The sequence below is a fragment of the Sabethes cyaneus genome, chromosome 2 (assembly GCF_943734655.1).
Source record: "Sabethes cyaneus chromosome 2, idSabCyanKW18_F2, whole genome shotgun sequence".
In the NCBI taxonomy this organism is placed as follows: domain Eukaryota; kingdom Metazoa; phylum Arthropoda; class Insecta; order Diptera; family Culicidae; genus Sabethes; species Sabethes cyaneus.
This window is the reverse complement of record NC_071354.1, coordinates 217272906-217288458: the sequence shown is the minus strand read 5'-3', so window position 1 is coordinate 217288458 and position 15553 is coordinate 217272906. Positions and strand designations below refer to the sequence as shown.

At 44.4% G+C, this 15553-nt stretch overlaps 1 protein-coding gene across 1 annotated transcript; it reads left to right on the top strand.

The window, feature by feature from the left end:
• Window positions 1–9745: 9745 nt before the first annotated feature.
• On the top strand, window positions 9746–12052 carry LOC128736651 (palmitoleoyl-protein carboxylesterase NOTUM; the record flags this gene model as incomplete). The annotated part of the gene is made up of 4 exons (XM_053831140.1): window positions 9746–10280; window positions 10357–10653; window positions 10718–10924; window positions 11004–12052. Coding segments are annotated over 4 exons (2088 nt in total), but the record flags the coding sequence as incomplete, so codon positions are not given.
• Window positions 12053–15553: the final 3501 nt, after the last annotated feature.

The window sequence follows — 15553 nt, the reverse complement described above, 5'->3', positions numbered from 1 at the left end:
AGCACCCGAGTTCGAGTCACGGTCATCACATGACGAAAGTGTTGTCGGCAATTTTCACGCGACCGTAAATCACCGTGGGCCGCTGTAGCTGTCACACACATATTCGGAGAGCCGCCCAACAACGTCGGCACAGGCGGCAGTTGATTTCACCGGCCGTTCAGCAGCCTCCGGAGGCTGCACTGATGATGACGACGACGACGGCCGGTCGACCGACCGACCGACGACGAGGAGGAGCCGCATACCAAACAAGATGCCAGCGACATGACCGACGACGACGACGGTGAAACAGCGACGCCGCGCGGCTGAGTTGCGCCGAAAGATCAACCTCGTTCCCGGTTGCAGATGGAATTCAAGCCGCCGCCGCCGTCGCTGCTGCTGCTGCTGCGCTGCCGTCTTCGAAGCAACCAGCGATGGCACGGCACGGACCGGTTGACAAAGCGCAAAACGCTCTTAATCGGTACGGGGACCGGTTTTAATGGCGTTTATCGACTTGCGTAACGATGCGGCGTCGCCTTTTTATCAAACGGGTCGCATATTTATATACATTTATTCATATTTTAGTACCCATCGACTGGAAGTTCATTTAACTAGCGAAACAAAAAAAAACCTATTGGCTACCTCGACTGGGGTACGGACTCTCGGAGCCTTAATCAACAATGACCTTCATTGCTGGGTTGTCATTGTTTGGCCGTTTCGTTTTATGCTTGTTTGGACTTCCTTCTGAAACTACTCAGCGCACTGCTCGCTCGGTGCCATGGTATTTGTTCCCGATACCTCGTAAATGCGTCCAATTGTTGTTGAAAAATCGATTCTCAAAACAGCAAACAGGCCGCCCGACTTGCGGCGGAAATATCATTCCGCACAGTGGCAATAAGCCCGAAAAGAGTGAGTTCGATAAATTACTCCTGCTCAGCAGGTGGAACGCACTTTGAAGTGGAGCGCTTTGGCCAAAATGACGACACGGCAGTGGCCGTACTCCGGAGGGTGCCAACATTTGTTTATGCTCCAGATATTCGGTGGCCGGTCGAACGGAGAGAACACGTCCGGTAAGCCGCTTTATTCGGGGTTCCCTGTCGAGCGAGAGAGCGGCCGCCGCGCAGAGCTTCGATCGGCAAATGTGCGTGATTTACGGTCCAATGGCGTCGGTTTGCGGGCAGTCAGTGCTCTTGAAGTTCGTGCTCTCCAGTTGATAATTAATTGTTAAGCAGGTCTGCGCCGTGGCGGCTCTTGGAATGCCGCCACCCGACCGACGATCGCTTTGTCAAAGAGTTTGCCGACAGCCGGTATTCGCGTCCGATCGACGGCCCGATGGCGTTGGCGAGGAAAGATTTATACTCTGTGTGATCCCGCAGACAACAAGCTTCGCTGTACAAGAACAACAAACAGACCTCGCAGAAGGCGAACTGTCGGTTGATCCTAAGTAAACACGTTCTAAGAAAAAGGTGTGAAACCTGTGGTTGGGACGAATAAGATGAATGGTGCCGATGGTACTCCGCCGGGTTGGTACGTCGGTACAGCGTAAATATTGGAATTAGACCTTCCCTCACGTGCTCGCGACAACAAGGATGTGTTTGTGATCCTTGGAGTTCTTCGGTCTCACTCTGCTGAAACATAAAAACCAACGACCAATTGATCCGGCGACAATCGTGGCGAGGAACCTGTTGGATGAGCAGCTGTATTCTAAGGGCGCGGAAATAATCTTCTCGTTTCTTTTATGGAGTTGATGAATGCACACCATTGAAGTTAAATTTTAGGGAAATCATGGGGTGAGCAGTACAGTGCTGGCCAAGTACGAACGGGGCAGCGGAAAAGGTCGGAGAAGAAAATGATGGAACAAAGTGGACAAAAAGAAAAACAACCAGTACAACCAGTCGAGCGTTGATTGCCTGAGAGCCAGGAGAGCGAACCCCTTGATGAGAGTGAGAGAGAAAGAGATTTGGCTGTCGAACAGTGCTGCCAAACTGTATTTTCATGTGATTTATCAGTGTTAAGCGTGGCGACTTATTTTGTGCTGTTTAACAACCAACTCCACCGGAGGAAACAGATAACGGAGCGTCGACTATCATAACCTCGGAACAAGAAAATCATACGCACCAACTTTTTATTGTGTTTACATGTAGTCGTTTGCAGCACGGCAGAATCCGAAAGTGATAACCGAGAGCCAAGGGAGCCACTACTGTCTGCCAGTATAAAGGAGGAACCAACAACAACAGAGTAGAGAGCCCACAGTATCTCATACATATAAATTGTCGGCATTATTTGTTTGATGTGATGGCGTGGGGCTCCTTACTCGCCTTTTGATCAAAGATTCCGCCAAAACACTGTTTACGTTTTTTTCTCATTCTTTCCTCTTCCTGCCGTCCGTCGGTTCGCCCGTTCGTCCGCCTTTCCGTCGTCGTTCTGCTGCGAACTTTCCGCGCATTTATCGCCGGTACCACGACGGACGGGTAGCACATCTTCCGAAGGGTGGTGGGTTGCGTTGAGCAGGAAAAGGGTGCGGGGAAGGGTAAGGTGGTTTCTGAGGTTATTTTGAATGCGACTTCGGCCAAGTCGAGCCAGCAGGGTTTTTCTTTTTGAGAAATCAACCGACTGATTACAACCCAGTCGAGCGGTCGGTCGATGAGACTCTGTTGCCTGCGTACCCGCATGAACCGACCGAGGCTGCTACTCATCGGATTGGTACGTGGTAAAAAGGCATGGAAGGGGGCATCCGGGTACCAGCGGGATTGTTTGGGTATTTTTTTACGTACGCATATCCATTCTACAAGTGTTGCGCGGCACATTTCGGAGAGTGGACGTCTTGGAGTAGACGAAGAGAGATTCTCCGAGCGAGAGATGTTCAATGTTCGTCTCTTTGGAGTGAATTTCCCTTTTGTGCAAGTATGTATTGGGGAAAGTTCTGAGAGGGAAAATACCATCGGTTTTCGAATCGAAAAATCGACCATTCAACATTCTCTGGAAAATCGGGATAAGACCATGTAACGGTCACCAATAGTGCGCCCATGATTCCATTGTCGGCACGATGAAGGTCAGGCTTCCACCGTGGAAAGCGTCATAATTATCATAAAATTTTCACCCGGCATTTGAGCCGAGAGAAGTGAACCAGCTGGACTGGAGAGAATGAGGATCCACCTCATTGCCGGTAAGAATAAATAAGGAAACCTCAAAGGCCATTAGCGGTGTCGTGCCGTCCATCGACGATGGTCGAAGACGACGACGACGACGACGACAACGACGATGACGATGTTGGTTCCATCGTTTCGGTTTCAGTTTATTAGAGTGGTTCAAGACTCCCATTCCCGTTACAGTTTCTAGCATACTTTTACAAGTCAAGGTTTCCGATGAAACCTTGAGCGGAGGCACCGATCCCAAAGCCCTGAACCAGGCTAATGTTTATGCACAGTGGCCAGTAGCGATCGCATTATGAAACCCAATGGAAACCGGCTTCTGTGCGAATCAGCGTAAATGGGAACAACATAAAACCACAAAGTGCCGCCTGATGGCAGCTACTGCACTACGGACGATGATGCTGTTGATATTGTAGTTTTTCACAGGCAGGAGCAGCAGCAGCAGCACTGACCGGTGGGTTCGTTTGTTGTGGTTGTTTTTCTTATTTTGTTTTCGGGCTTCCGTGCAGCACCCGCTGCTGCTGCATTTACACCAAAACAAAAATAAAAAATAATGCAATGCTTCCAATGGCCAGTGCATCTTGTGTTACGTAGACCGAGCAAAAACTGTGGTGTGAAATTTTGAAAAACTCTCGGGAAGAAAAGGGGGTTCAAAAATAGAAATGAATTTTAGTTTCTTTCAATCTGGAATTGAATAAAAAAACGCTCCAAAAACTTCAGTTTCTTTTATTGTTACCGGTGCTTGTTGTATGTTATTTGATTCCTAACAACCATATTTGCCAGTTTGTCAGCAGACAAGAACTTTTACCTAATCATTATAGGCTATTTTTACACGGAAAAGTCAGACTTCGATTCCAAGATTAAAATCATCAGATCATAAAGTTTCAAATTCGATCAAATCATGAATGAACCGACATATCAGGCAAGATAAGATCGTGAATAATAATAATTCATGTCTAGTATTATCTTTATGCCGCCAAAAATTAGTGATAATATGAATATTATTCAGGATGTATTATCATTAAAAAAATTGAATTCTGAGATCATACGTAATCCATCGAATTTGTGCGTACAATGCTGCTACAAAGCTTTTTGGCTAGCAAATATTTCATCCTTCACCAGCTTCCGAGATCCCCTAGTGTTTCTTGAAAACCCTTATAATGCCCTAGTGATGGGGATTATTGCAAAGATAACACATACTACCTCTGACAATAATGTTCCATACGCACTGGCGACGCTCACAGCCATGAACCCGACCGTACTATCCAGCGATTCTGCTTGGATCGTTGCCATCCAGGCTAGACCTCCATATCGCAGTATAGATGCGGTATCACTAGCTTGCTCAGTCACTGTCTGTTATTACCTACTAGGCAATGTTGCCAATCGAGTGAGAAGTCAGCTTTGTATACTTTCACGCGAGTGAGTATGAGAAATATAGCATTCAACGCGAGCGTAAAACAAACAGTCACCGTTGCTGTGTGCAGACATTCTGCTACCTACACACTCGCGCACGCACATCCTCATATCGTCTTCCTGTATAGCTTATTCCCGAGCTAAATAACTCCTGAGCAATCAGCTGCCCGTTTTCTTTTCTTTTTCATCTTCGTCCCCGATTCTACTCACGGGCGGGAGTGCGAGAACCCGCGTGTAATCGGCATCAGCAGCTCGGGCAGCAACGAAGAACAAGGGCGGCGACCGTAGCTGTTAGCTAACCACACACTCGCAAAAACTCGCCGCAATGCATGAATAAGTACGATCGAGAGTCCGAAAAGGACGCTTACGCTGGCGCGTTCGTTAGGATGAGTACGCGTGTGTGAGAAAATTAGACCACGCGACAATACTGCTACTAGGTCTAGTAAATATTTGGCATGATAATCGCAAGTGTAGTCAACGTGGCTGTTGAAGTTCAACCGATCGTCTATTATTACTCCCACATGCTTGATCACACGCGTTGAAGTAATGACGAGCTCTTTAACGTTGATAACCACCCGCCGTCCTGCGTTATAATTACTAACCAGAAAAATTCTGACCAACTTCAAAGTCAGTCATCATTTCAAAACGTCGGGCCGAGAATGATGCCTTGCGGAATTCCGGAGTTCTTGTTCCATTGGCGATCTCGCAAACAAGCTACCAGTTCTGGATGTAATTCTTCAGAATTCTGCATAGCTATTCAGAGACCTGCATTCTATGCAGTAACTTGGCGATGCACAGTAGTCTAAAAGGGAGAAAAGTGGGACTTTTTTCCTAGTTTCTTTTGCTTTCATTTTATCATTTTTGATCTTCAGCACTTTTGTTCGTACGAATATCCCCCTTAATCTAAAACTGTCAAAAATTATTCATCGCTTACTATAATGAAAATAAAAAAAAACTTTTTTTTTGTATTAGGAAATATACACATAGTTTCTTCGGAAAAGTTGTAAATAATGTAAAAACAAGCAACTTTACTGAAAAAATAAAATTTCTATCTTTATCGGGTGCTGAACTATAGGGCATATTCTTTAAAACTTCTTTAAAAATTGGTTTTTCGTTCTTAGCTTTTCTTAGTAGCATTTTACAATGATACAGTGTTCTAGGCAATTGTCGAAGCTCTCAAAATACACGTTTTTGCAGTAGACCGCAAATCTTTTGGACCTTTACTTGCTAAGTTATCGCATATTCAAGCTATAAATTTCCACAGTTTCACGAGCTCATGGGGTAAAATGGGACAAGCGGATTTATGAAATCAGTGCTTAATCTTAAAGCTTAAGTCAAGTACTATAAACTTGTAGGGGTTCAGCTTTTCCCCAACCACCCAAATGAGAGTACGGCAAGCATACGCGTTCGCTAAAAGCTCGATACACGTTCATTGTTTTGTGTTAGTAGATAGATGCATGATTTCTTCGGCAAAGTTGTAGAAAATCAAAAGGCAAATCACATTTCTATCTCTATCGAGTGCAGAGCTATAGAGCATTTACTTTAGAAAATCTATAAAAAATAGTTTTTCGTACTTAGCTTATGTTGGTTGCATTTTACAAGAGTATATGGTTCTAGGCGATTACTGACGGACTCAAAATACACGTTTTTTCAGAAGATCGCAAATCTCCAGGACCTTTCCTTACAAAGTTATAGTTTTGGCTCGTGAAGTTAAGGAAAAATAAAGCTTAAATAAGCGATAACTTTGTAAGGAAAAGTCCTAGAGATTTGTTCGGCTGGGAGAGGCTGTTAGAGTCAATAGGATCGTAGCACTGACCCCGCACTGTCCTGTATTCTAACAGCTGGTTGCGAAGTCTGTCGTATAAAAACAGAAGGTCAAATTTCGATAACGGAATTAGTACCCAGCTATTAATCTTACGAATTACAATACTATTTACAAGAAAACTTCAAGCTTGCTGAGACATAAAAAATAGGTGAGGCACCTGACCTTTTAAAAGAATATTTTGGACTAGAAAAACGAGTAATCGTGGGATGAGCAACAATTTGAGTTTTTTTTTGCCTGATTATGATGGTATTTATGACCAATTTTGATCATGAAAACCATCATAAGAGTCTAATAAAACCGTCAATGTTACTTAACATTTGTAATCTTAGAATGACCGACCAATTAGATGGAAAAAATCCGGACTTTCGGGAGTAATTGGATATTAAATCGAAGTTGAAATTAGACTTGATATAGGACAATGAATTAACCCTCTAACGGGTAAGGCCGTCTGTAGACGGCCTTTGCTTTTGGAGCTCCAGAGCCGCATACGAAATTTGTTTTGAATTGACAATATGCAAAATGTGTTCAGAACAGATTTCTTGACATTTTGATATTAATATCACAACATTCTGACTATGCATTCGAAAGTTATCATTTTTCAAAATCAAAAATTCCGAAAAATTTCGAAATTAATTAATGCGCGAATATTTCCTTTTTTACTTTTGATGAAAAAGCACATCTACAACAAAATGACTGACCTTAAAACTTTTCTATGAGTAAATTTCATGCATTATATCAATTTTGTAATGTATTTGAATTGAAAAAATATCTGGGTAGAGCGTTGGACATGAAAAACGAAATAGAGAAATTGGACTTTTTCTAACCTGGCGCTCCTCAAGATAATTATTTTTGCATGAAATTCAGAATTTAAGGTTCTTTTGAGTATACTTTCATGGTAAAACAGTCATTAACTTGATCGCATCGTTTTTACGATGTTGCCCGTTAGAGGGTTAAACTTGAATTTGGACTGGAAGTTTTGCTTTGCAAAATGAACCACTTCCCGAAGTCTGCCCAGGATGAAACCATCACCAATCGATTTCCTGCATTTTTTACATAGGAATAAGTATCTTGTAAGTTTTCAAACCAGCGGCTTCTGATTCTTGGTATTACGAGCTCGTTTTTGCCCATTGTGCAACGGGAAGAAAACCGGGACGCACAAAGAGGAAAAAGTGGAAACGAAGAAAACGAGAAAATTAGGCAAAAATCGAGGAGATTGGACAGAAAAAGACTGAGAACAGAAAAAAAAGAAAAATAAGAGAAAAGAAGAAAAAACGATAATGAAAACAAGATAAACGTGTAACGAAAGAGAGAAAGCGAAAGAAGGAAGGAGACTGGGAGTTGAAATTGGATTTGGAAATACATTTGTAATTAGGCTTGGAATTGGACATCTACTTGAAATTATGATTGACATATTTCGTCACACGTTTTACCTTTTATCTGCTCCTTTTTCTTTTTTTCAGTTCTGTTTTTACACTGTTTGTTCCATTTTCCCACTCTTTGTTGAGTTTTTTCTTTTTTTTTCTCATTATTTTTTCGGTGCCTTGTTTCCTGTTTCCTGTTTCATTGTTCCGTTTTTCTTCTTTTCCAGTCATATTTTTTCTTATTTCCAGTCTTGTTTTTCCTTTTATTTTTTCCAATTTTTTCCCGTTTCACGTCTTTTCTCTTCTTATTTCTTTTTTTCGAATTCTTCTCCTTCTCGTTTTTCGTCTTCGTTGTTCTGTTTTTCAACTTATAGATGCCCTGTTTGTCAGCTTATCTGTTACATGTTCTGTTTGTGGCTTCCATTTTTCCCGTCGCTCTCCGGTTTTTCTTTTTTATTACACGTATTTCGTCTTTTTCTTGTCAGATTTACCTTGTTCTTTGGTCTGTTTACTCTGTTGATTTTTCTTCATTTTCTATCCAATTTTTCATTCCATTTTCGTCTACCATTCTCATTTTGTCCCATCTTTCTCCTTTTATATTTCGTTTGACCTCATTTTTCCATCGATTTCTCTCTCTCTCCGGCATTCTTCTTTTCCTTTTTGGTTTCTTTCGTTTTCTGTTCAATTTCCCGGTTTTGTTCCGTTTTCCTACCCGTGTTCTTTCCCGTTTTCCTACGTTTCCTTTCACATTTTTTCCTGGCCCATCTTCCCCCTATTTTTTTTTTAGTTTTTTCTCCTTTTCTCTGTCGTAATTCCTTTTTTCTGCCCGTAGTTTTCTTCTACTTTTCTTTCCGTGTTTTCTCCTGTTTTTTTCCTTCTAACCTATTCCGTTTTTTTCCTTTTTCTGTTTTGTTGTTTCTCTCCTTTTCTGTCTAGTAGTCCTAATATTCTTTGACGTTTCTTGTTTTCATTATCTTTTCTCTTTCGCTTTCCCTCTTTTACTGTCTAGTCTAGTGTTCGACATCGGAACGAAAATGGAAGTCCGGGTTCCGGTCCGGTCCGGTCCAATTTTCGTTCCGATGTCGAACACTAGTCTAGTCTCCTCTATTTCACCCTCATTTTCACTTTTCTTCCCGTTTCTTCTTTTCCAATTGTTGCTCTTTTTACATACCATTTTCACTCCCATTGTGTCAAGATTTTTCTTTCGCTTTTCTTCTTTTTATCCCTTTTTATTTCTTTTTTTTCAATTCCGTGTGTCCACTTTTGGTTACGCTTTCCCCTTATTCTTTTCTGGTTTTTTCACCAAGAGACGGACTACCTCTAGGTCCATCGGTAATTCATCATTAGGTGAATCTGGAATTAGTTTATAAACTAAGTCGCACAATAGTCGCAAAAGCCATGCAGAAGGGTTGATTATGCGACCTTTTAAAAACTAAAACCAGAAATATTCAGGAAAACTTAGTTTTCTGGTCCCAGAAACAAGAAAAAATGGTTTATGATCTGATTATGATATCGGCCTAATCCAAACAAAATAAAATGAAACGCATTTATTGTATTGTCTCTCAATTAGCAATACCTAGCTCGTAGCTTTCTGTCTGGCCGCTCGCACGCGAAGCACTTACAAGAAGCTAAGCCACGAGCACTCCTCAGTGAAACCTCGCGTTGCATTAATCATAAGTTGGCGGCATAAAGAAAATCCTGTCACCCTGTGGGGCGGCACCGTCCAAAGCGAAAGCGACTGGCTTTAAACAAATCGATCAGGTTCATCGCCTGATACCGTTCAAATCTATGCCGGGCGACCGTGGCCCCGTGGCGGCGGCGGCGGCGCCAGCGGATGATTGATGGTTGACTGCTTGTCGGGTATTTTGCTATTTTTCCTGCGTTTTCTTTTTCCTTTTGTTTCACTCCTAGCTGCGCTAAAGCCGCACCCAGCCAGTCAGTAGTGTGTTTTCTTCTTAATGACAGTTTGATAAATTTTCTTATCGATTAATTAATTTTCTCACTCTTTGCTGCACCTTTTACAGGCAACCATCACGCTGTGTTTGATGGTCGCACATTTGACTCGACCGTGTCACTGTCGCGCTACGGTTGCTGGAACCAGCCGACAGCGCATGGCAAATATTTCCATCGAAAGTAACTCGATTCAGCGATTGGCCAGTGGAACGGAAGCGACGAACGGTGTGTCATCGTCAGCGGAGGCGACAGCGGCGACCGTTGGTGCAGTTGTCAGTTACGACGCAGGCGGTGCTGGTGCTAGTGCTGGCAGCAACGGTGGAAACGATGGAAGCTTCGGCGGCAGCGCCGGCAACGGTAATAAACATCCACCGAAGACGGTTCAGAAGGAGCTGAAGCGAGTATTTCTGTCCAACCGGACAGTAACATGCAACGATGGATCGCAGGCCGGTTTTTACCTCAGAAAGTCAGCCGGCTCTCGCCGGTGGGTGGTGTTTTTCGAGGGGGGCTGGCATTGTTACGATCACAAAACGTGTCGGGCGAGGTGGCTCAAGTTGCGACACCTGATGACTTCGGCGCAGTGGCCAGAAACGAGAGACGGTAAGAGAGAGAGAGAGATGTTTGATGAAAATGAAATTTGTTTTAATAACGGGAACTCCTTTGGTTTCGCTTGCAGTTGGTGGCCTTCTATCGCCGTTGCCGTCGGAGAATCCCTACTGGTACAATGCAAATCATGTGTTTGTTCCGTACTGCAGTAGCGACTCGTGGAGCGGTACCAAGGTCAAACCGGACACCAGGGATGGTCTGCGTTTTATGGGTTCCTTGATCGTTCGACAGGTGATTGCCGATTTGATTCCACTGGGTTTGGGTCACTCGCAGGGAGCCGATTTGCTGATGGCCGGTTCGTCTGCCGGCGGCTTAGGCGTTATGCTAAATTTGGATAAAGTGCGCAGCTTTTTGCAGAAAGAGAGAGGTAAAAGTTTGTGGTTGCTGGTATTGTTGTTGTACATTAATAAAGCGGTTCTGTTTTTTTGAAGGTTTGAAAGTGAGCGTGCGAGGTGTCAGCGATTCCGGTTGGTTTTTAGATAGAGAACCGTACACTCCTGGAGCCGTTGCCGCTTGGGAAGCCGTCCGTCAGGGATGGAGAATGTGGGATGGAGCCTTGCCGCAGGCTTGCGTTGCAGAACATACCAGGGAACCGTGGCGATGCTATTTCGGTTATCGGCTGTATAATACACTGAAATGTAAGTTTGAATTACAATAGTTTCAACTAAGTTTGAAGATAGAAAAGTGCAAAAAACTAACGCATTCCTCTTTTTTCAGCGCCCTTATTCGTCTTCCAGTGGTTGTTCGATGAAGCCCAAATGCGAGCAGACCACGTGGGCGCTCCGGTAACCCCACAGCAGTGGGATTACATCCACGACATGGGTGGAGCTCTGCGCGAATCGTTGAACAACGTTTCGGCCGTATTCGCTCCGTCCTGCATCGGACATTCAGTTCTGACGAAACGTGACTGGCTCAACATCCGAATCGACGACATTAGCCTGGCGGACGCGCTTCGTTGTTGGGAGCAGTCCGACCATCGGGAAAAGCAAATCCTGCGGCGGCAATCAAACCGAAATCCAAACCCACAGAAGCTACGCCGAAAGCACAATGGTAACCGACGGGCAAAGCTGCCGAACGAGAAGCCAAATGCCGGCGGTTCCGGGCAGCAGAACGGCGAACAATTTGACAGACCCAAGTTGACCAAAGAAGAGCGGGAACGGCGCCGGGAAGAGCGTCGAGAACGGCAAAACCAACGGCGATTGAATCGGTTGAACAAGAAAAACGGACGCGAAGGTGCCGGCCGGAACCACACCCGACATCAGCAATCGAAACTTGAAGAATCCCAATCAACGAATGTTCCTAGACTAGAGCGGTCACCAAACAGTGCCGGCAATGGTAGTAATAGTCCAAACAGTAACCTGAATCCAAACAGGCAAAACCCGCAGCAGAATGGACGCCATCGACTGCGGAATCAAAACAAGAAGCGATTGAATCACAAGAATCGTAACCGTAAAAATGCAAACAACCGAAAGCAGCAACATCAGCAGCAACAGAATCGAAATGGGGCTGCATTCGGAGTGAATATTGCCGAACCAAAGAAGTGCTCGCTGCGGCTGCTGGAGCGCTGCAGTTGGCCCCAGTGTAACCATTCCTGTCCAACGTTGACGAATCCGCTGACCGGTGAGGAGATGAAGTTTCTCGAGCTGCTGGCGTCGTTCGGTTTGGACATGGACGCGGTGGCTACGGCGCTCGGCGTCGACATGCAGACGCTGAACAACATGGACCACGCGGAACTGGTCAACCTGCTGACGCAACAAGTCACGTAGCATCAAACTAACGCGATGCAACGGCGAACGCACACACTGTACATAGATGAACAAATTTGTTTAGATTGTAGAGAATAATTTATTTGACTCTTAGTCTTAGTACAGGTAGCATGAAATTTGATTAAGTTCAAATGTGTTCGATATTTTTGAGCAAGATGTGTTTCTAAGTTCTAAATTTCTACGGCCGGGCGGACCCCCTCCTGGGTCCGGCCGGACAACCTATTGTAACGATTCGGTCCATGTTTACTTCAGAAATGCAGCTCACTTTTGTTGAGATTAACTGTCCATAGTAAGTGTATATATTATACGCTAAACAGTGTAGAAGAGCTACAAAACAAACTGAACCAGACTGAATCATACGTTTAAAATATTTATTTTTATATTGTTAATAATCGTGTATAATATATAATGTTACAAATTTTCATGATAGTTTCCGAGAGTTCTAGAATAGCAAATAGTTGTCCCAGTACTTAGCCGATTAAGCGAAGACTTTTTTTTGTTACTTAAGTTAGCCCGCGTGCTTACAGTAGTAGTGCCGTTGTATTTATTTTGTCCCAGAACTAAACGAACCACAACATTCTGTACATACTAGCTGATAAGCCACTCAAAATGACTACCTCACCGATTATACTATATATATATAGCATTAGCAGCACATGCACCCTACAGATATAGCAAGTATAGCTAGCCACTCGAATAGCAAATATAGTAATTCCGCCAGCCACGTGAAATGGAAGCTGTGCACGACGGCGGGAGATCCCATCACGACCGAATGAAACTTTGCAACGAATCAGTTTTTGTACCTGCAATTAGTCATAGTTATAAAAGTACTAGTAGCAATGATTATTACTATTTTCAAAGCCTCCACGCCACTCTCAAATCGTTTGAAGGGGTAGGATTTGTTTTGTTAACTTCCTACGATCGAGTTTTCTATATATATCTATATACAAACACATATTTTTCTCAAACCAACCGCTAACAGCTAGTAGCAAGAAACAAATGTATGTTATTGTAATTGTAAATAATTATTTATATGCCAATGAGCGTCAGAGCCGTAATCAGCGTTATGTTGAACATACATCAAAAGCCAAGTGAAGATAATATAACTATAAATAAAATGGATTGATGAACAATTTTACGACGACACGTGTCTTACTTTATTTAGTGAGTGGAAGACATTTCCTTTTGAATGGCTCGGTTGTGATTAGGTTCGTTTCATCCAATGTCTTTTTTTTCTTGTTTAGCAGCATAGATCCGGGATGACTCGTGCTGTATCAAGAAATTGTCTCCATCGTACTCTGTTCCGGGCTACCTCTCGTATCCGTTGAGCGTCTCGACACTCGCCAGTTGGCCTGAACCTGGTCGAGCCATCTAGCACGCCGGGGTTCTATTCCTATTGTCGGTGGGGTTCGTGAACAGAATAGATTTCACCTTCGTCCGGCATCTTAACGACGCGGCTATGGGAATTACTCCAAATAGTACTTGTATTCTCCGTTTTTCATTAGTACTTCGCCAAAAATAGTCCGCACCACCTTTCGTATAGCAAAAGCCGTAGTTCTCATGCATTATCCGCCATAGCTGTTCACGTTCAACTGCATCGTATGCTGCCTTAAAATGCACGGAAAATGAGATACGTGGGCATGTTGTACCCCCGATATTTCTGGAGGATTTATCGGAGAGTGAAAATTTGATCCGCAGTTTCGCGAGTTCCACCAAGCTCGCCTGATACAACTTTACGAAATCTCTTGTTATTAATGATGGGCGACGCATGAACAAGATGTGAGAGAGCACCATGAAGGCGACGTTGATCAATATACTAGGCCGTTTGAATAAAACAGTTTGCTTTGCTTTTCCCTTCTTATGGGAGAGTTTGCTCTAACTCTTTTATTCATACGGTCTAATGTCTCGATAATTAAAGTAATCCAATCGATTGCCCAAACCATACTTTGCATCTACTCCTCCGGAGGTTTTATTTATTTTTTATTCAGTCGAGAGCCGGGGTGGCTCTTGCCGTATCAAGAATTCCTTCTCCATTGTACTCGGTCCTGGGCTAGTTGTCGCCAATTCGTTGCGCGTCTCGACACACGCAAGTCAGCTTCAACCTGGTCGAGCCATCTAGCACGTTGAGCCCCTCTATTCCTGGTGCCGGTGGGGTTCTTGAAGGGAACGGATATCATTACACAGTCATCAGGCATCCTTGCGACGTGCCCGGCCCACCGTAGTCTCTCAACTTTCGCCAGGTGTACGATGGGAATCTCTCTAAGCAGCGCCTGTAGCTCGTGATTCATACGCCTTCGCCATTCTCCGCTTTCCGTTTGTACTCCGCCGAAAATAGTCCGCAACACCTTTCGTTCAAAGACGGCAAGTGCACGTATGTCTTCCGTAAGCAAAGTTACTGTCCCAAGTCCGTAGAGGACTACCGGTCTTATTAGCGTTTTGTACATCGTCAGCTTTGTGCGGCGGCGTATGCTCCTGGATCGAAGCGTCTTGCGGAGGGAAAAGTATGCTCGATTTCCAGCTTGAATGCGTCGTTGGATCTCCTTACTCGTATTATTGTCAGCGGTGACTAGAGATCCCCAATATACGAACTCATCAACCACTTCCAGTTCATCGCCGTCAATAGTCACTGTCCGTGGGAGGCTAACGTTACTTTCTCGGGAGCCTCTTCCTACCATATATTTGGTTTTCGACGCATTAATTTGTAACCCTATCCTCCTAGCTTCCGTTTTAAGTCTGGCGTAGATTGCCTCCGCCGTCCCACGGTTTCTGGTAATGATGTCGAGGTCGTCTTCAAACGCTAGGAGTTGGCTACTCTTGCTGAAGATCGTTCCTCTCGTTTCGATGCCCGCTCGCCGGATCACACCTTCAATAGCGATATTGAATAACATACAGGACAGTCCATCTCCTTGCCGTAACCCTCTGCGCGATTCGAAAGAACTTGAAACGCGCACGTAGCACATAACTCGTTCCAGAGTAGCTTTCATCAGCCGCGTCAGTTTGTCCGGAAACCCGTACTCGTGCATTATCTACCATAGCTGTTCGCGTTCAACGGTATCGTATGCTGCTCTGAAATCCACGAAAATTTGATGCGTGGGCACGTTGTTCTCTCGACATTTCTGGAGGATTTGACCAGCGTAATGCCGCGGTAGTTACAGCAGTCTAGCCGGTCGCCCTTTTTGTAGATGGGACAAACTACGCCTTCCATCCACTCCTCCGGTAGTTTCTCTTCTTCCCATTGGCGGAACAATGGGGGGGGGGGGGGGGCTAGGGGGGCCCCTAGAAAAATTGCCTTGACCGACCAATAAAACGGTCGGAAAAAATTCCGGTGCTATAGCCCCCCTAGAAATGAGCGCTAGTTCCGCCAATGCTTCTTCCCAAATCCTCGAAATCAGCCAGTGAAGTGCCGTTGCTAGCGGTTCTTGGCCATTATTGTATAGTTCTGCCGGGAGTCGGTCCTTTCCGGCGGCTCTATTATTCTTCAGCAGACCGATTTCTCGTCGG